The sequence below is a fragment of the Herpailurus yagouaroundi genome, unplaced genomic scaffold (assembly GCF_014898765.1).
Source record: "Herpailurus yagouaroundi ecotype Mexico unplaced genomic scaffold, PumYag 160, whole genome shotgun sequence".
NCBI classification, from domain to species: domain Eukaryota; kingdom Metazoa; phylum Chordata; class Mammalia; order Carnivora; family Felidae; genus Herpailurus; species Herpailurus yagouaroundi.
The window spans coordinates 5078907-5099387 of NW_024412401.1; the positions used below are offsets into that span (position 1 = coordinate 5078907).

The 20481-nt window shown below is 37.8% G+C and overlaps 1 protein-coding gene and 1 long non-coding RNA gene across 18 annotated transcripts in view; one reads left to right on the forward strand and one right to left on the reverse strand.

The window, feature by feature from the left end:
- Window positions 1-20481, reverse strand: part of BNC2 (basonuclin zinc finger protein 2) — a 439476-nt gene that overhangs the window by 293081 nt on the left and 125914 nt on the right. For 12 of the 15 annotated variants that reach the window (XM_040481312.1, XM_040481311.1, XM_040481309.1 and 9 more), the window contains one exon: window positions 6004-6204. The exons of 2 other annotated variants lie outside the window; for them this stretch is intronic. In XM_040481312.1, coding sequence (XP_040337246.1) covers window positions 6004-6204 — 201 coding nt within the window. Of the gene's footprint in view, window positions 1-6003; window positions 6205-20481 lie in introns of those variants that run through there. One more of the 15 variants, XM_040481323.1, reaches the window with a different exon arrangement.
- Window positions 4378-20481, forward strand: part of LOC121034490 (uncharacterized) — a 43394-nt gene continuing 27290 nt past the window's right edge. For all 3 annotated transcript variants that reach the window (XR_005792460.1, XR_005792458.1, XR_005792459.1), the window contains exons 1-2: window positions 4378-5293; window positions 12574-12683. This is a non-coding gene — a long non-coding RNA (uncharacterized LOC121034490). The remainder of the gene's footprint in view (window positions 5294-12573; window positions 12684-20481) is intronic.

Sequence of the window (20481 nt, forward strand, 5' to 3'; positions counted from 1 at the left end):
TATATTCTAATCAAGAGTCCAAGTTGAGAAAATACCTCTTCGGCTGTACAGAGTCATTAGCTATTCATGTTCACAAGGAAAATCCTCTCAAAACCCTTGTAGATTGTTATAAGTGGATGCTCAATGTAACTTTCTTTAAGTATGTGTAATGCATATAAGGTGGGAAGGCAGAAGCACTAGAATTTTTGTTTTTCATCGAAATAGATGACACCAGCTCACTATCTGTAACAGTCTGTTCCTTCAGAATCAGCTCCCTGTGTCACAACGACCTGGCAAACTTGAATGCTTTCACTATCACTGGAGTCCTTGCAATCCTGCTTTGGCTGTGACCCATTCACTTTTGCCCCAACTTCTCAGAGATGCCTTACTCAGCATCTAATTAGTTAGGGAGGATTTGCCGCGGCTCTTAACCCTGACACAGGAGAGGGAGGATGTGCTGCTGTGGTAGCCCAAATCTGTACTGTCACTACATTAATCACATTTCCATAAAGCCATGCATGAATAATTGGATTTATCACTGAATGTTAAGATACACTCATAAATATAATTATAAAAAATACCTACAATTATAGATAAGGTATCTGCACCTTCAGGGATTTATTTTTCAACTGTGCTTACTCTACTCACCTTAAGCACAAGACTTAACAATTACACAGAGTACCAGTTTGCAGTTGACAGAAATAAGAGAAAAACAATTTCAAAATGATCACCTACTATGTTCAAATTCACTTAGTGTACTGTGTTGAAAATAATCTTGAAATCTGTGCACAGGTTTTTCACATACGCCAGACACATCTGAGAATATTATGTGCATGCTTTATTTTCATTAACACATACATAAATACCATGTATAGGACCCTATTACCTTTCCACTGTATTACAAATTAGACAGTATCTGTAATGTGAAGTCTGCAGGTTATACACAGACTTAAAGTACAGGCCAACACACAAGCACCTGTCTATGCTACAATATGTATTTTCACAATTATGCAAATATTCGTATTTTAGTGTTACACTATCAGAGTGGATGTTAAGAATTATATTTGAATATATGTCTGTAGTTAAAACTTCAAAATGAAACATATTATCACTCCAATTAGAGAAGGGAACTAAATTGGAGGTAGCAGCCTGGTAATTCAACAGGCTGAAATTACATGCCTCCTAATATAAATATTTTCCTATCAAGACCATAAGTTTGGTCAATTTAAGACACGATTACCAAAACACACCAACTATAAGAAGGGGAGTAAAAAGGGAGGGAAAAGTGCAGAAACCTAGGGATGGATGATGCCTGGCAATGAAAGTCATTGTCAAAGACCATTAACTATCAACTGCTTTACTCAGGGCTCTGATTAAATAAGAATATACATCCTATGTTAAAAGGGATGTCTACATGAGTGGGACAGAGTTTAGAATAAAAATGTACTGCACAAACAATAAAGAAGAATCAAACCACGATATACAATTAGGCATCTGACTTATAAGAAAAACTGTATGTGTGCCTTTTAAATTGTTGGTGAATAAACATTTAAATTATTTGGTGAGGGGAGGTAGGAAGTCAGACAAAACCACCATTTCCACTTTAAAATACAGATTCAACAAACTGAAACTGTGTTTGCCTATATGAATAGAAAGAACTAAAAGACTACTGGGAGAAAAATTCATATCAAACATGCTTTTAAATGGATTCCAGCAATGTTATTATATATTTCCTACAATATATTTTATTTATCATTTCTCTGAAATGTGCTAGATTTTATATTAGAAAGAAAGTTTGCTTTACTCTGTCATATCTCTGGTGAGCAGACGCTCTAGTATTAATGTAAATCGTTGATTTAATTTTTAGCTTTCTTGGTTTGCCCCTCACCTACCTAAGAAATGATTTCTCTGGTGATAACTAACACATCATACTAATGAGAGAATCTAATGCACAATAGAAAAATGTCACTACTAATAATATTTGCATGAAGTTAAATAAAGCAACTCTAAGAGAATGTCAGACAGTTGTTCTTTAATAAGACACAGTTTCACAATGAAATTATGTTGTTAATTTTGTTACATCATTGGGTGAATCCTAAATTACTACATAATGATGCACAGAGTCATTTATAATTCTAACTTAGTATTTCACTTGTGTCTGAAAAGAGACCTTATTAAGGGATCTACATTTTATTTGAAACAGGTTAAATACACCTCACCAATAATAAAAGGTGAATGTCTCTAATAATGTGTAAAACATGGGCTGGAGCCATTTACCTGTTACGGTTTCATGTCTGGAAAGATTTCAAAATATAATAGACTACTGCATTCCTTGAAGTAGCTACAAAGAATTTTATTTGATAGTCTCTCAAATGCGCAAAATATTTATAGAAATAGAAAAATCACCTTTTAAAACCTGATTTAAAAAAACAACTTCTAAAAGCAGGCCTTAGTTCTGCTTTTAACAAAACTTAATGAGGTTAAAATGAGCAAAATAACATTCTAGACTCTAGGAGATTAACATAGAAGATGAGCAAAGGGTTTCTGGTCATTCTCGACCTGTCACTGATCAAAGTAACTCAAAAAAGAACTTCCTTTACGAAAGTCCAAGAGTCATGCCCTTTAAGGTTATCAAATATTTGTATGGAAAAAAAATTATCCTTTTTAAAAAAAATCAGGCTTAAACATGGGAAAGATGTAGAAAGACAGGAAAATGTGATAAAATTATCATATCTTGAACTTAAGGGAAACATACTTAATTCTACCAAATCTAAACTGGCTTCAGTTTGTGATGTCTTTTTGTTAGTACTGGACAGACTGGCAGATTTACATATAATCAGACACAACTCTGCTCATACAAAAGACAAAAGAGTTTTATAGCCCTACTTCCTAATTTACTGTAGAAGACACAAATCTAGATTACTGAATCTCAGTATTCATGAGATATTTCCCACTACAAGGTTTGCTCTAGTTAAATAATATTGGTAGTTAATTCTCTGTAGCTCAGTTTTGAAACCTGCCACTCAGTCTTTTCTAATGTTTAAAGAAATTATCAGGTGAATCTTATAGTTTTTATATTACTACAGAAAACTTCGAAATAAAAAAAAGTATACCCAGTCAATTCTATTCATTTCATGAGTTAAATCAATTTTTTCTTAGAAATTAAAATAATCATAATATACAAAAACCTCTTTATTCAGAATTTTGCATACCTGATTACACTGGACAACTTTTACCTGTAGTAAAACAAAAGGTGGCTTAATGTGTATATTGAAACTAGTATTCCTTGAAACTGTTAACTTCAAGAAATAACATTTCAAGAAAAGTGTCTTTGCTGCGTGCACAAGTACGCGTGTGCACACACACGCACACACACTCAATCAGCATTGCTGATGAACTACAGGTACAGAAAATAAACATATTAAACATGTAAAGCACATATATTTTTTAGATTTACACAGTTTGAATTTAAGTTCACATAATATTTACTCAAACTCAAATGTTTTTATCCTGAAGGAAAAAACAAATATGTAAACTCATATACTCTTTACATGCTTTCCAAAACTGAACAGGAGGGTAAATATTTAGTAACCATGACAGAAAAAAAAAGAGGGGGAGGGGAGTCACTAACTACGATAAAATCAAAAAATAAAAATGCATATATATACACACATATATATGGTTAAATCACACTTTTTAAAGCTGTGATTTTTCTTTTATTTTACTACTCTGTTTAGTAAATGGTATAATATTACACAGTTTTATATCGCTTCCATTATGCATAAATTACCTCCCTATATTTCTACTCTTTTCATATAGTCAACTGAGGCTCAGACACATATACATGTACACAGGTAGAAACAAAATAGATCTGTATTTATCCACAAAGTAACTGGATCAAAGACATCATAATAGCTTAGCTGTACAAGTTTCTTTCTCTCAGTGATTTCAAATTATTTTCCTAATTCTGATCAATCATTTGTATAATTTACTTTTATTTGTTTTTTAGCTAAAATGTTTTCCAGGACTTAAAGTCTTCTTAGATTCAAATCTACTTGGAAATGGGTTAGTGCCAAAGAAGCAATCTAACACCATCTATGTGGTTCAATAGCCATTTATCAATTGATCATTATCTCTATCTGGTTTTATTAACTCTTTTCTAGCTAGAGAGAGATCTAAGCCAATCTTCCCTTCACACCACACACACACACACACACACACACAAACACACACACACACTTTACCTCCCCTACCTCAAGGAAAACCCTAAACGTGACATCTAATTTTTAAAGTGCGGCACAAGTTGCTTGTTCCTAAAGTCAGTGAAAACATACTCTTGTTTCAACTATGGAGAGAGCCACCCAGGCAGGGATGTGCCTCAGAAACATACCTCTCAAGGCACTCTACAAGGAAAAGGAGTATCTCTGGGAGGAAATGAACTTTTTAACTTGCAAGAATGGGAAATGGCTCATAAAGAGTTGCTTATTGGGTTTATGTTGATTGCATTTAAATCCCAGCTTACTGTATCAGCAGTAATCAGGGTCCCTCTACAGGATATGTCAAAATACACCTTATTCAAATGCATTTATCCTATCTAGAAAGGCATGATAAAACTGTTCGCTAGCTAAATCCTACAAAACCCTGGCTCCGAGCACTGGCTTTTGCAGATGTACCTCTAAACTTCTAGTAGTTTATAGCCTACCAAATTGTTTTCTTTCCTTCATTACCAATGCTTTAAAAAATCTAATTAACGCAATAAAGTATTTAGCCCTCATGAACTCTTGCAAGCAAAACAGGTTTTAGAAAAAGAAAGCAACTACAATATATATATTTTTTTAATGAGTGGAACATTACCAATTTCTTAACTGCCATCTACTTAAAATCCAAGTGCATTTTCCAGTAGTAGTTTCGTGCTGTGTGGATGACACTATCATGCTAACTCTTGCTTTGTGTGGGTTTGGTGTAGGCTTTTGAAAAGCAAGACGTGTCTAGGAGGGAGGCACCAGGGAACTTCCCTCCCTCGCTTGAGCACAGTCCAAGATGAAAGTTTCTGGGTTGTTTCCCTTCGCTTCCTCTCACCCTCGCTCCCCCTCGGAGCCGCAGAGCCAGCAATTGTGCAAGAAGAGCCGGGTGTGCAGGGCGCGTATCACCAAGCGCATGGTACGAGCCGCCGACTCTGGTGATTAATTATCAGTTGCCGCTGGCCTCACACTAACACGTCGGCTTTCGGGGCAGAGCCAGCACACCCAGCCGCCGGCAGCGCGGCCCGGACCGAGCAGCGGCTCTGGGGAGGACGCCGCGGCTGCGCCCGAGTGTGAGTGCGCTGGCCAGCGGGCGGGCGGGCGGACGGGCGAGTGTGCGGGAGCCGAGCCGGCGCTGGCGCCGGCGGGAGCGCAGGGGCGAGCGTGGAGGTGGACCGGCGGGAGCGCGGCCGCGGCCGGTGCAGGGGAACTGGGACCGGCCGGCACGGCCCGCCACGCACACCGCCGCCTCCTCCTCGACCCCAGGCGCTGGCAGCGATTCCTGCACAGCCTCCTCTCCGCAGGTCGAGTCGAGCTGCTTCCAGCCCATGAAGTCGGTCTAGCTGTGCAGAGGGGCCCCTACATTTTATGGCTGTTTGGTTGGAGAACCTACTCCAAGACAGCAGACACTTTGATGAAGTGATTAATACAGATAGAAAGATACATTTGTTGGGTGGTGGCTTTTTTTATTTTTAATTTCAAACAGAAAACAAAGAAATAAAGTCTTCCCATGACCCAGGCTATACTGTGAAACTTTGCAACGAATGCCTTTGCTTTCTTTTACTTCACTATCCTTTCCCCCTTTTTCTTTTAAGGAGCCCTCAGGGAAACCATGAAGTAACTCTGCACATTCCAACACCACAGTTATGACAAAACAGAGCCTAACTGCGGATTGATCAAATTTTTAAAAACGTTTAGAAAGGAAAATAGCAGAAACAAAAGTACACATAACAATTCAAGGTTTAAAAAAAAAATAAAGAAAGAAAGAAAGAAAGAAACTTACCTGTTGGGACATTCTGAATAAGAGGTTAGTATCAGCGTTTTGCCATGTCCCCATGAACCCTGGTTCAGCCGTAGTCGTTCTGGTTCCGAACTGCATGGAGTTGTCAGTACAGGAGTCTCTTAAAGTCAAGTCTCTTGCCCTCTTTGGCTCTCTGTCTCTCTGTGTCTCTCTTTCTCTCACATCCACTTCTGCCTCTTCTGACTGAAAAGTGAAGGTGGATTTTTTGAGCCTCTTGGCAGCCAGTAGCAGGAGTGTAGTGTAGTTAAGAAGCTGGCTGAACTGTGCATTTCATTTGGGAAGGGGGAGTTTTGGGGGAAGGAGGGGGTCAGTGCTTCTTTCGCACCTTCTGCACAGATACCCCTATCATTTATGCATAGATTGTGACTCCCCGAGCTTGCCTTTGCTCGGTTTAACAGCTGCCTGTCAGGTGTGCAGGCAGCACTGGAGACCCAACCATCAGCTTCAAACTCTCAGCCACTGCATGTCATTGGATAGCAGAGCTAAGAGTCAACTGCACTGTTCCACTGTCAGGCACCAAATGACACTCTGCACTAACCCCTCTCCAAACACACAGATACACACTTAGGCACACTCCAAGCAGCACCATGATCAGGGATAGCACACGGTGTGAGGAGAAGCTGAGGCCCTTCCCAGGGAGATTTTCCCAACAGTGCTTTTGGGTATAACATGCAAGACCTGACATCAGACTTTACTTTAACGTTTGCAAACTGCTCTGCTTAAACATTTTTTTTTCTAATTATACTGGAATAAAGAAAAATATTCAGTAGTAAGAGAATGTTAAGTTGGCTCAGTTGTTGTCTAAATGTTAGCTTCTAAAAGTCCTATAGTATATGCTGGGCTATTTATAACCACATATAAACTCCCAGAGAAAATAATGTACATAGAAACTTGACCTTCCACTCTGAAAAGTAAATAAATAAACCTAGCAGTTTTTTGAACATAGAAGATGTACAGTAAACATTTGCAAAATAAATACATACTATTTAATATCCAGTTCCTCTGGTCATTAATTACTAAATTGGATGTTAATAAGAAATAGAATGGCAAGGAAAGAAGGGTACATTTTCTTACAGGTCACAAACAAAAAAAGCCTTCGTTAAAGTTCCTGGATGAAGCATCTACAATATCCTTTCAAATCATAAAAAAGAAAAAGATGAAGAAAAAAGCCTGTCCTATTTCAGGGAAAAAGTAATGAATATAAAAATTCCGTTTTTCATTCAAGATCTCTATGGAAAATTCTGCAATGCATGCTTGATGAAATATAACCTGAGTAGCATGTTGTATTTTTAATTAAACCGGTTTTAAAACATCTATTTATTAGATAGTGTTTATCTATATTATTTATGGAAAAGCAGAACTGAAGAAAATGCACAGTACATAAACAGTAACTTGAAAATGGAAAGCTAAATTCATGTCATCTCATAAAAGTAGTCAGCAGGAAAAAGCCATCCTTCCTAAACTTAAAATGTAAGGAACATTAATCTTCAACCACCTACAAATATCGAGGACAAATGTACCACTCTCCTTGCTCCTTCTTAACTCAAGAATAACAATAAACCTTACTCTCTGAAACAACAAAAGAAACAGAAAAGAGCTTCAATGGCAGCTCTGTGTCATTAGTGGACAATGAGAAAAGATGAGAAAACGTACACTATGTTGACACAAATGTGCCTTCCCCTCTAGAACCGACATCTCCTGAAAGCTTTTCTGTTAAACTTCCCTCCGGTTCACCACCATTAAGCACAAAAAAGTCTCAAAAGCAGCAAATTCAATATCTGAGAAGAAACAAACAAGAACCCAAAGAATTGTTGCCTTAAAATATATGAAGTCCACCTGTGGTCAATAAAAATATTCTTGAGCGGGGAGGGCAGGAAAAGCCCCTATGAGTCAATTGTCAACAGTGACTGTACCTTTACAGCTAGCTATTACCCACTTAAACTCCCTCTAAAATTTGCTAGCCTCTTGATTTCTGAAGTGGCACTCAGTGCCTCAGTCAAGCTGCCTGCTCAGCTCCTGACCTTCCCACTAATGGCTGTTATTTGTGGGAGGCTTAAGGACACTGTCAATAGCAAGCTTCCTCCTCGCTCCTCTCAGGCTCTGTTGTATCGCTTTGCCTGCGTGTTCTCTCGTCTGCCTCTTGCTCTCCGGCTCTCCCCCTCTCACTCCCCCTCCTTCCTTCCTCTCTCCTTCACTCCCTCTTCCTCTTCTTTCAGCCCCCACCTCTTATTTCTTTCAGTCCTATAGTCCTCTTCTTTCCCAGGTATCATCCCCCCCACCAAACCACACACACACACACACACACACACACACACACACACACACACACACGCAAGCACGCACGCACACACACAATACAAAAACCAACTGGCATGCAGCAGCAAGCACCTGCAGTAATAGACTCTTTTATTAAAACTGTTATTCTGCAAGACTTGAAATTCCCCATGGACCGGGCCATGTCAAAGCCGATATAATTAACTAGAGGCTCAGCAACGGATCAATTACCAGACAAGCAAGTGATAGTGAAATCAATGAAAGATCATCAGCCACATTATCAGTGTTGCAACTCATTAGGGCAAAACTGAGAAATGTGCTCAAAGCGAGCCCAAGCAAGGTGGCATTACAAAACAAAGGGCTAATTTGGAGACCCTGCTGTGAACAATCTGTAACAGAATTAGCCTTTTTTCCCCCTAAACTGCACAGCTCCGTAACTAAATGTGACAGACTGAGAGAAGCAGTTTATTAAGACACCAACCCCAAGTTTATTTAGTTCATAAACTCTCTCCTAGAAAATCAATACAGTCTGTACAGGGTTATTAGGCTGACTAGCTAATACATCCAAATCTGGTCTGCCCAGCCAGCAGTCTTCTGACAAAATGTTACCCAGCGTAGGCAAACTGAGCTCTTTCAGATATCAAGGTTTGAGGTTGTTCTAGATGAAACAGGTCTGCAATGTAACTAGGACCTGCATATTACTGCCAAGGCACAAGCCTAAAAAGCACCAGGATAGCCTTCTAAGGTTTAAAATTTTTCCACAACAAATCTATCATAAAGTACTGCACCTGCTAAATGGATTAGAGCAAACAAAATTTTAACTGGTTTGTAAGACTAGTTTACAAAGAGGACAAGCTTTATTACAATAAAAGACAACAGTTAACCCAAAGACCTAACAATAAATGAGTAAACTAAAACAAAACCTCAAGCGTATATATATGCCGTATTTTGCAGATTTTAAGTTTCGAATATTAACTTTTAAATCAAGTTTTGAAAATACATATTAGACTTCTCTAGAAATCCCCAAAATACATGATTTGAACTTGCCACTCACTGTTACACAGAAACACGGCATGCGGAGTCTTTGATCTTAGGCTAATTTTCTATCTAGCAAGAAGGGCACAGGTACAAAAAATAAACCTGCAAGGCACAAAGAGGACTTTTGAGTTTGCTCATTGGCTATATAGTCTGTAGGTTATGGAATAGCTGTCTGGAATCATTTGTATTAAAGTTAATTTAAGGCTGGGGGTGGAGGTAGGCATCATTTCCACAATAATTGCTTTTTATTGCCCTGATTCCATGTATTTCCCGTTAAAGAACTACAAATACTAAAGGCTATGAGCTGGCTTTCCCACATTTACTGATCATGAGAGATGGAGTGTGGAACTTAAGAATACACCAACTAGGTCTAAATGGCACCCAAATTATTAAAGACATTATGGGAATGTGGACATCTCCACCATACAACATAACATAGCAGATACACACTTGCAAAAAGGAAGAAACTCAATGCAGTTTACAATGTTAAAACAGACTGGAGAACCGAAGGAAAAAACAAAAAGACGACAATTTTTAGAAGTGATTTCTGATGTTTATGTTGTTTTAACATTTAAAATGTTCCAAGAAAAGGATTACACTATTAACATGACTTTAGTGTACTAGCTCTAAGACACTAAATTCTAAACTTAAAACGAAAGTCCTTATTTTCACAGGACTTTCTTAAAATCCAGTTTATAGGTTGCTGTAAACATTTTTCCTCTAATTTTTGAGCTGGTACCTTATTAAGCATTTCATAGATCACGTTTTTGAGTAATCTGTAAAAAGTTAGACACACATCTATTCTAAACCTATACTATAGATGCCAATGTTTTAGATAGTAATTAAAAGTTGTAATTACAGAGATTGTATTTTTTTAAACCTTTTTGCATATAACTACATACTGTGCATGTACCCTCAATGAGATCCAATTAGTTGCAAAGAATTTGCATTTCAGTTAGTATGGGATAACAAGACTATAGGGAGGCACAATGCAATTCCACCAGCAGAGTAAGAAAGTGTGTTCTTTCTTGTTAGCTCTGTAAGCAATAATTCCCACAACTGACTGTTTAAAATGTTACTGATCTTTTCAATATTTGGGTATTGAGGTAGATTTAAGTTCTTCCCTCTTTTAAAAAAAATATATCAGCCACAATGAACACTTGGAAGAAACAAATGAACAAAGGATTTTGCTTTGCATGTATGTTTCTGGGTCTTTTTTTTTCTTGGTGTGGGGATATTTTATTTCTTAATACTTACTGATGATTTCTTAAAAGCACATTGCTTTATTAAAATAAGTTCTATAACTGGGGGACAGGGAAACCTCACTGAGACAGCTATATGTAAATATATATGGTTTTGTGATACAGGCATGCATTTAGTATACTGAGAAAGTACTCAAGGATTTTCATTTTTTCTAGTTATGTTCCCAGCAATGTAAATCCTGAGCAAATATCAAATAAATGTATATAATTTATATACACAGTATAACACACATCTCTAGGACTTCTGCTGGTTCACGGAACAATACCTGTAATTCCCTGGGTTCCGTTCAGCAGCTGTTAACAGATTCTGTAATCTGTAATGACAGTAAACTGGCCTTTGCTCTTCTTTTATTCACTATTCATTTTCAAGGCTTGGTTAAGTACAGAGCTGGGTTAAAGATCAGTGGTTTTTCATGTGACACATGCTGGTATTCATCTAATGGCTTGTCAAGACAAAACTGTCCCTGTTCTTGCCAAAATAATAAAAATGACGCTCCACATCGCATGACAATCAGCACTTCCTTATGGCAAAACAACTCCAGCTTTTGTAGTTCATTTACTTGATATAAAAAATATTTTATTAACTGGCTATCCGATCCTATATGTGGAATTAGGTTGCCATTCTCAAAGGAAACTTTTTTAAGTTATGTATGGCCTCTCTTAACTCTAAAGCAACATGTAAACTAGTTTCTGATCAAATCAAACTTTACCCATATAAAAATAATGCCGAAGCTACAAATTCGTATGGCATTAAGGAATATAACTTAATACATGCAAATTATGCAGAAAGAGCAGGCTGGGCCCAGTCACAGAGGTGGGGGGAACCAACTGAGGAAATGTCATTTTTCTTGAGAACAAAGTATGGGACTTGCTTTGCAACATCTGTTGGGCTGTGTGAAATGTTAACAGATGTCTTAAGTGAAAAAAGGAAAAAGAATTAATAAAGGAAACCTCCTCTGAACAGATAATCCACCCAAATTTCCATATTCCTAAGGAAAAAAGTTGACAGAAACCTTTCTGCCTTGTGAAACCTGCCATCCCTACTTTGTCGTGTAAAGTTTCATTTTCTAGGTGAAGGGATCAAATTTTTTGACTCACTAAAAAGAATAGAGAAAAAGTAAAACTAACAATAATTCCAACTGAGGCTTTCCTTTTGTGAATAATTATATCATAATCGAAACTGCCTCTTTTCCCTTGAGTCAGATATGTAATTTGATGGGAGGACAGTGAAAAGTTTACCTCCCCCCCCCCAAAAAAAAAACAACACAGAACAATGAAATATTACCCTGCTGTGCCCGCATGTTGGGGGAAAGGAAAGAGAAATTAAGGAGTATCTCTTCAAGTAGAGTTCTAATATACATTAAGGTGTCCTTCTTCACAATTAGGACTCACATATCATTTACACCTACATCCCTGTACTCTCCACTTGTTCCTACACTCCTTCCATTAGTAGCCTTGTAAAGGGTGAAACACCCCTCTTTCAACAGCCAAGTATTCTATAGCAGTATAATCTAATGATCATGAAAAAAACTTCTGGAATACACTACATGGATCCTGGTATTTAAATTTTAAGAAAACTGGAAAACTTTTCTTTCTTAGAAGTTAACAGTTTTCATTCATGTTTCAAATTATTAGATGATCTAGCCAAACATGAAGGCTAGTATGCCTTCATGCTAAGGTAGCAGTCTTTAATCCAGGTTAAAAAAGATGATCACACATGCCAACTACTGAATCTAACCTAGTATCCGCTTATATGTTCTGTAAGTCTTCCTGTTTGGAGATATCTATTCTATTGCCTGTGTTCTTAAAAACTAAGGACATAAGTTCATGCATTAACTAGTTCAAGATACAGTTAAGGATCTGTAAAGATTCTGATGAAGGAAGAAAAGTATTGTTATCTCTGATGACCAGTCTCAGTCTCTTCTCTCCCCTATGAAGAGTCTGCTTTAAAACCATACATGTTACCTCGTGTTTACAGTTACACCTTCTCCAGATGGCTCCTGGCAACCTTGGTTGGACATTTCAACATATAGGAAACTCAGCCAGAACAGCCTGAAGATTTCAGGGGACAAGATCATGGTCCAAACTGTAAGTAAGACATGCAGGCATGCCTTTGGTTTTTGGTTTGTTTTTGGCCAAAGCATTGTGGGTGCTAAATGCTCTGGTGTTTACTCACAGGAATACCACATCAGAGCATGTGACAAGAAATAATAATAATAAGTACCATACCAAAAAGAAAATTGATCATTTACACTGAGGGAGAAAGCCTGTGAACTGAAAACATCATCATGTGACCTCAGACCAAGAAAGGAAAGCACGCCTAAGAAAAATATGAATACGACCAAAGTTTAAATCACTTTAAACAGTGGCATAAATATTCCCTATAAGCAAACAACACCTAAAAGCTGCTTTTTATTATTATTATTATTATTCTTGCAGAAGGGAGAAACTGCTCTGGTTGACACTTGTCTCTGTACCAACTAGAGCAATCAATGTGATATAGCATCTGCTGACAGCCTAATCAGGGGCTCAGTTTCAGAAAAATACATCAAGTATATATCCGAACGCCATAATCCCTTGATACACTGTGAAAAATTTAAAAATCAAAAGATTTGGGTAGGGTGTGGTAGATGAGGTAGTTTATAAAATATGAGGGAAATGATAAGTACTTACAATCGAGACATTTGCAAATGCAAAACATTTTGAGGTAAGCACAAATCTTAAACTTCCAAAAAATCAAACATTTTACCTATCCTGTTTTGGTTTGAAAACAAAAAAGTAACTTCATACATTTTCTGTCAGGTCAAACTGACAGTGGCTTCTTTCCACCATAAGCTAAAGTCAATGTTTTATGAGAAAATATCCTAGAGGAAAGAACCAGTGATGTGTTTCCTTAAATGAGTATTAAAAAACAGGCCGGGGAGCATCTAGTGGGGTATTACTTCTGTATCACCATGAGAAGTTGCAAGGAATGTAAAGATAGTATTAGTTTATTTACTTCCTTCTAAAGTCTGTGGACAGAGAAACTTGCAGCCCCACTGAAGATGTCCTAGTAATAGTTTAAATTACTGTCAGGAAGGAAGATTGAGTCTCAAAGATACCCAGGAAATCCAACACTGCTTTTTAGAGTTATCATAGAAATAAAGCAACTCTATTGATGGTACCCACTTACATGAAATTCACAAACCTAGAAAACAAATTTAAAAAGTGCAATACCAATACACCTGAAGTTCCAAAATCTTTGTAAAACAACAGACTATGTTATATCCGTACATATTTAAATAGAAACATGTTGAAATAAATTTGAGTGAACCTGGAAATGGTTTCCAAATTAAGAAACCCAGAAGATGTCAGAAACTCAGTAGAGCACGTTAAAAATAGGAACAGGATCTTAAGTCTGAATAGAACTGATCTTCGGTGGGGAGTAGTGGTTGCCAGGAGGCACAACGAAAGCTTCTAAGGTACAGGTAATATTCTGTATCTCTATCTACTTGGTGGTTCTGGCTATGGTCACTTGGTAAAAATCCATCAAGCTATATACACTTATGATTTGTACACTTCTCTGAATGCATATTTCACTTCTTAAAGTTTACTACTGCTACTGTTAATGGCACTACTATCAAAAATAATAATAACAATAGATTAAAACTATAGGAAAGAAAGAAAAGGAAGAAAAAGAAAAAAAAACGCCACGGGAGAAAAAAAAGAGACTAAAGCCATCAGGTAATTTATCACAATCAAAAATTAATCAAATGACTGCCATTAAATGTACTGTTTGCAACAGTTTTCGTCAGAGGTAAGAAGCATTAGGCATCAAGTAAATATCTGAGTTTCACAGAATGAGGATACACGTGAAAGGCAGTAAAAGGGTGGAAGAAAGAATTAGGTGAAAGATACCTTAACTAGGCAGTACAAGAATGTGAGTATATCCAAATGGCTCAAACAGAAAAAAACATCATCTACAACACGGGGTCGTGAATTATGCTTGCCAGTTTTTCTTTGAGATTGTCTTATGATCTGTAATTATGACTATTTGGGGATAGGTAATTTGGGGTGAGCACAAAGTGTACCTGTTGAGACTGGGAAGGAAATTACATGTACCCTGCAAAATAGTATTACTTGGAGGCACAGAGTGTATCAAGACAGGTTTGTTTGTTTGTTTTTAATTGCAAACATAGCATACTCCTCTGACTACCCAAACACATTTTAAGTGTTTTTAGTGTCCAAGGCTGACAGCAGCCAACCGTTAAATAAACAAACCCTGGGGAGAATGGAAGCAACAAAGTGGGAACACGTGAATAATTTGCTAATTGATAAAGGATACACTTTTGCCCTCAATAGCTCAGTTTCTTGCTCCTTTTTCTTCCATTTATTATAAAGAAGGACATTTGAAACATTTTTAGTCACTGCTAGAGAATACTGATCAAAGCCCTACTTGCCAAGTAGAGGAAGGTGTAGGGAACAAGAAAGTTAAGGCATAGTCCTCGCTCACATGAAGTTTACAATCTAGTACAGAAGATAAGCCATGTACAAAAACAACCTTAATAAAACAGAATGTGATAAGAGAAACAGCAGCAGAATCCTAGATGACTTGAAAAAGGAGATTCTTTCCAGCTGGTGTGGTAAAAGAAAGTTTCTAAGCAAAAGCAGTATTTGTGCTGGAATTGAAGAACTAATAATATTCCTAGAGAAGTGATCTAATTTGCCTTGAAGATAAGGTAGGATTTGTGTTGAGCAATGATGAATGAAAGAGACAGACTGGTCAATAGGAACTATTATTGCTGGAAGGGTCTTATACTCCACTGTAAAGAGTTGCTATTTATCCTGTTATCCACCAACAGTCAAAACTGCTGAAAGCTTCTCAACAGCGGCACGGTATGATCATTACTGTATACACTAAGAAGATTTATCTGGCAACAGCATGACAGACAGACTGAAGTGTGAAAAGACAGAAGCAAAGACACCAATTAGGAAGCTATTATAATAATCTGGGTAAAATGATTACAGACATTAGAGCCAGGAAAAAAAAAAAAGAGCAGATACAATGTGGAGATAAAACCCAGGGGACAAGAATGACTGATAAAATGTTGGTAACAAATGAGAACAAAGATGACACTAAAGCTACAATATTCTGTGCATGGGAAATGGTAGCAGAATCAAAAGAAATGGGGATGATCTAGTTTGTAGAAAGCTGAGTTAGAGCTCTGTGTGGGGAAACAGGAGATCAAACTAATGACAAGGCAACTAGAAATCTTCAGAAAACAGACTGACGCTAGAGTTGTCAGATCTGGGGCCATCTACAGAGAAGCAACACAAAAGGTAAACCAAGGCCAAGGTCAGCATTTTGGGGGACACCTATGGTTATTGTGGAAGAAGACAGAAGGAGCATTAACAAGGGCACTGTGATTGCCCAATGTTCTGAATGACAAGAAGTTCGAGTTTAAAGGATGGTCAGATGTTTAAAAAAAACAATGCTATATTTAGAGTATAGTGATACTATATTTAGATACTATATTTAGAGTATAGTAGTAAGTGATACTTACTACTGTGCTTCGTAGTAAGTAGTAGTAAGCACAGTAGTAAGTAGTAGTAAATACAGTAAGAGTGTTTAAAACACAATGGGTGGGGATGATAACTACCAAAATCAGAATAATGCTGGAATGTGGGGGTAGGTATTGGAGAAAGGATATGGTAACCCGGGGCTTCACATGTATTTTTACATGTTAGGTTCTTCTGCCTGGGCAAATGGGTGTTCATTATACCATTCTTCTTGATATATTTGTGGTTGTAATATTTTATAATTATATTTTGTGTCCCAAGAAAGAGCTCTTAATGGACAAATTGGCATGAAAGTTACAGAATCTGGATCGTAAATGAGTTAAGAAGTAAGCAAATTATAAAGACAAGGACACAGAAAAGGTAAAACATTCTGGAGCAATTCTGCAATGCAAGCAAGTAAAGTAAGAAAAAGGTGGTCTGAAAAGTTTGCAGGGCCTGGGAGAAGCTGTGTTAGTGTGTTGACGGTTTGTTACTCATTACAGGGGGAAAAAAAGAGTGCATCATAGGCAAAGGGGACAAAGCCAGTGGAGAAAAGGATATTGAAGATCTAAGCCAGAGGGAAAATGATATAAAAGGGTCCTAGGAGAGAATATGATCAAGACTATAAATAAAAAGGGTGCCCCTGAAGGGAGAGGGAATTTTTTTTTTTTTCAGAAACCAAAGGTAAGAGATATAAAAAAAAAAATCCTGTGGTTAAAAAATATATGTATTGAGAGTGCTCATGTCAGATAACCAATTTACTACCCATCTCCCCAACTAAATTCTACATTTGTTGAAACGTAAAGAGTTTTATCTACCTTTGGTAATCCAGGGCCTAACAGAATGCTTAACACACAGTAAATGCTCAATAAATGACATCTGCACAAAAGAAGTGATCATCTCAGAAAATACTGACAGGATAAATAAAAGACCAGAAGGTAGAAAGAGTTTGGTCCAATTGGAGAGGATAAAATTAAAGTGAATCAATGAGAAATGAATAAAAGAAATGGCAAACAGCAAAAGGGACTCAAACCTTGGTTCCCGAAAAATCTTGAGAAATTACAAGCAAGCAGACTGTATTCAAGAAGTGTAGTTCAGACTTCCCACTTTGGGAAGCAGAATACTTAGAACCAGAAAGCAGTTTTTTGTTTTTTGTTTTTAAATATCTATTTACTTTTGACAGAGAGAGACACACACACAAAGTATGAGCAGAGGAGGGGCAGAGTGAGAAGGAGACACAGAATCTGAAGCAGGCTCCAGGCTCTGAACTGTCAGCACAGAGCCCAATGTGGGGCTCAAACCCACAAACCATAACATCATGACCTGAGCGGAAGTCCTACCCTTAACTGACTAGGCCACCCAGGTGCCCCCAGGAAGGAGTTCTTAATTCAAAACTGGTAAATGCCTTGCTCCAAAACAAACCCTAATAGGCAACAGTACGTTGTAAATCACTGCCCTTATAAGGCATTCCTTTAGCACATAATTCTTATAAAGAAAAACACTGAGAATTGACTTGACACTTTACTTAGCTGTCCCTTGATTCTAGGTGTTTACTATGTAGTGTTTTTTTAAATGTCTATACATGTACTGCTAATGAAATTTCCCAAAGCAATCAAAAATCAAAAATCTTCATGCTATGTCACATATGTGATTTGCATGAAGGAGCAGGAGATGTGGAAGAAAGTCACTTCATTAACAAATGAGACAAATTTGAGGAGAGCTAAGCTCCACTACTTACTGCCTGGTTCTTATCTCCAAGACTGCAATTGTGGTCTAAAGTCACACCAACCCTCTGCACAATTAGTGAGGGCTGCATTAGCAGAACTGGGCACTCTGAGTCCAGGATCTCTCTAGAGAGCAGGGAAATGATGAGTTCCATCACCTGGCCAACATCAGCAATCGCCAAACAGTCACCTCAGGGACTCGGACAAAGACATTCATCTGCTGCTCTGGCAACCACTACAGCCTGCCTACCTAACAGAGTCCTCTCTGTGAGGACCACTGTCTAAGTGACCTGTCATAAAGCTTTATAAAGCAGCATTAATACTGTGGGCCAAAATGAGATTGATCTTTGAGCTTCGTGGTCTCCTGTTGTCAACGGTGCATTATAAAACCAATACTAAATACTTTATAAACAGGTCTCCCTACAGTGTATTAGAAAAACAGTGCATATTTCATGCCCCATAGTTAGGTAGCCACATATCCATCAGACTAATAAATTATTTATTAGGTGCTCAGAAGTGCAATAAGAGTCAATAAACTAACTTCTGAATACTTATAAACTACTATTTCACTAGAAATTGTACCTGAATGAGAAAACTAGCACACTACCTGAGTGGGGGAATGGAAATATCCAGCTCTCTGAAGTGTACCATTAGAAGGAAGCACAGGTCTCCTGGGTGAGAAGAGACATAAATTCTGTGCCCTGAAAAGAGTCTTGGTGATTGAATTTACACAGAGAACACAACCCAACCCTATCCTCCCCTCTCCATTCTCTTCTATATAGTTTTCTCTAATCTTACCAACCTTGGAGACGGCTCAGGAAAATAAAAATTGGTGGAAACATTTCAAACGTGCCCTGAATCATGCCAGATGACATCCACCAGTAACGGTTTGCACTTGACATCTCCGAAGAAACTATATAATGGTTTAAGTGCACAAGCTGTCTGCTGCATGTATGGCATGGAACTGAACATTCATGAATCCAACATTAGGGTAGCATTTTTTTTGTCTATTTTCAGTTAAAGCCCCCAAGACCATAGACAACCTATGATATAGTCCTGATGCCCAATCCAACATCATCAGGCCCCTCTTTCCTGATTGATTTTATCCCTCTGGAAAAGGACTTTCTGTTCAAGAATGTATTCCAGCCCTTCATGAAGGAATTCTTCAGCTGGGAGTTATTTCCCAAACTATCAGAGGCGTGGACCTTTGTGTAGTATTGTGGGTGCCATGGTTTCACATGTTGGCCACATTAATACTGGAGATCAAGCATCTGTAACCCACAGCTGAGTGTACTCCAGCCCCAAAGCACCCGCAAGGCTGGTGCCAATGCAAACCACTCTTCCCATCCCACATCTGAACCACACTGGTTTTCTCCAGGAGCCAGGGGCTGAGATACAGTTCTGAAAATGAAGGTTTTGGGTTCTTTCCATTCACATGATGGGTATAGAGTGTTGGGAAGAATACTGCCAGAGGGACTGGCTTTTTTTCTCTCCCATTCCACACCGAGTGAATAAACCATAAAGAGGTTTACAGTGTCTAATGGTGTTCCAAAATCTCCCAGGGGAAAAACCTAAACGGATAAATATATAGATTCTCACACACTGTTTTCATTTTTCTTCCTAGAGTCTTATGGTTTTACCCCTATAGGCTGGAGTTTTTAAGGTTGAAAAACATCTTATGTGGGTAGGAAAAAGAAGTAGAAATAAAGGAGAAATATGGCAGAGACCTGATTTTACATCACCTTATCAAAGATCTACCCAAATCCTAGAAATAATGAAGAGTTGATGTAGAAGTGTAAGACAAGACTTGTTTCTTGTATTACTTTTGCTACCACAACCACTACAGCTCAGATGATTATTCATATTAATGAGTTTGGTATGTAGACAAACTATAAAAGATGCAGTCTCTGACCTCAAGTACTTATCTCTGTCTTTTGGGATTTACTCCTCCTGCTAGATTTACTTTTATTCTACATACCCTTGCCCAGAGGAAGTGATCATCACTCAGGACTTGGAGCATTTCCATGGGTGGGGTTTAACTATGGCAATGAGAAGTGAGGGAACTTTTGCCCTTGGACAGAGACACTGTTGGCCCCACAGCTCAGGATGTCTAGTTTGTAACATAGAGAAATACAAACTCCCTGTGAAATTACACACTGGCCTCACTAAGCTTTATCAGAAAAATCTTACAAAGTGTGAAAGCATATAGCATTCCTGTGCTTTATCACATCAAGCACACATATGCACAAACTGTATCACTGCACACAGATGAGCTAACATCAGACAATAATCTCTACTTACCCTTTACATTCAGTTATTTATGTTTTGTGTGTGTGCTGATAGCATATGTAGGAAAGAGAGCCATCTATGGAGTCAGTTTTGCCCAGTGGTTAAGTCCCAAAGTTCTACAGTCAGATTACTTGACGTTGAATACCTGTGGAACCTTTTAATAAATATGTGTTCTTGGCAAGTTACTTAGCCTCTCAAAGTGCCAAAATTCCTCAAGTATAAAAAAAATAATAGTTCACCTAATTATTGTGAATATTACATATTTTGATTAGCGCAAAAAGTTTAGCTGAGTGCCTAGAACATAAGCATTCAATAAATACTAGTTGCTGCATATA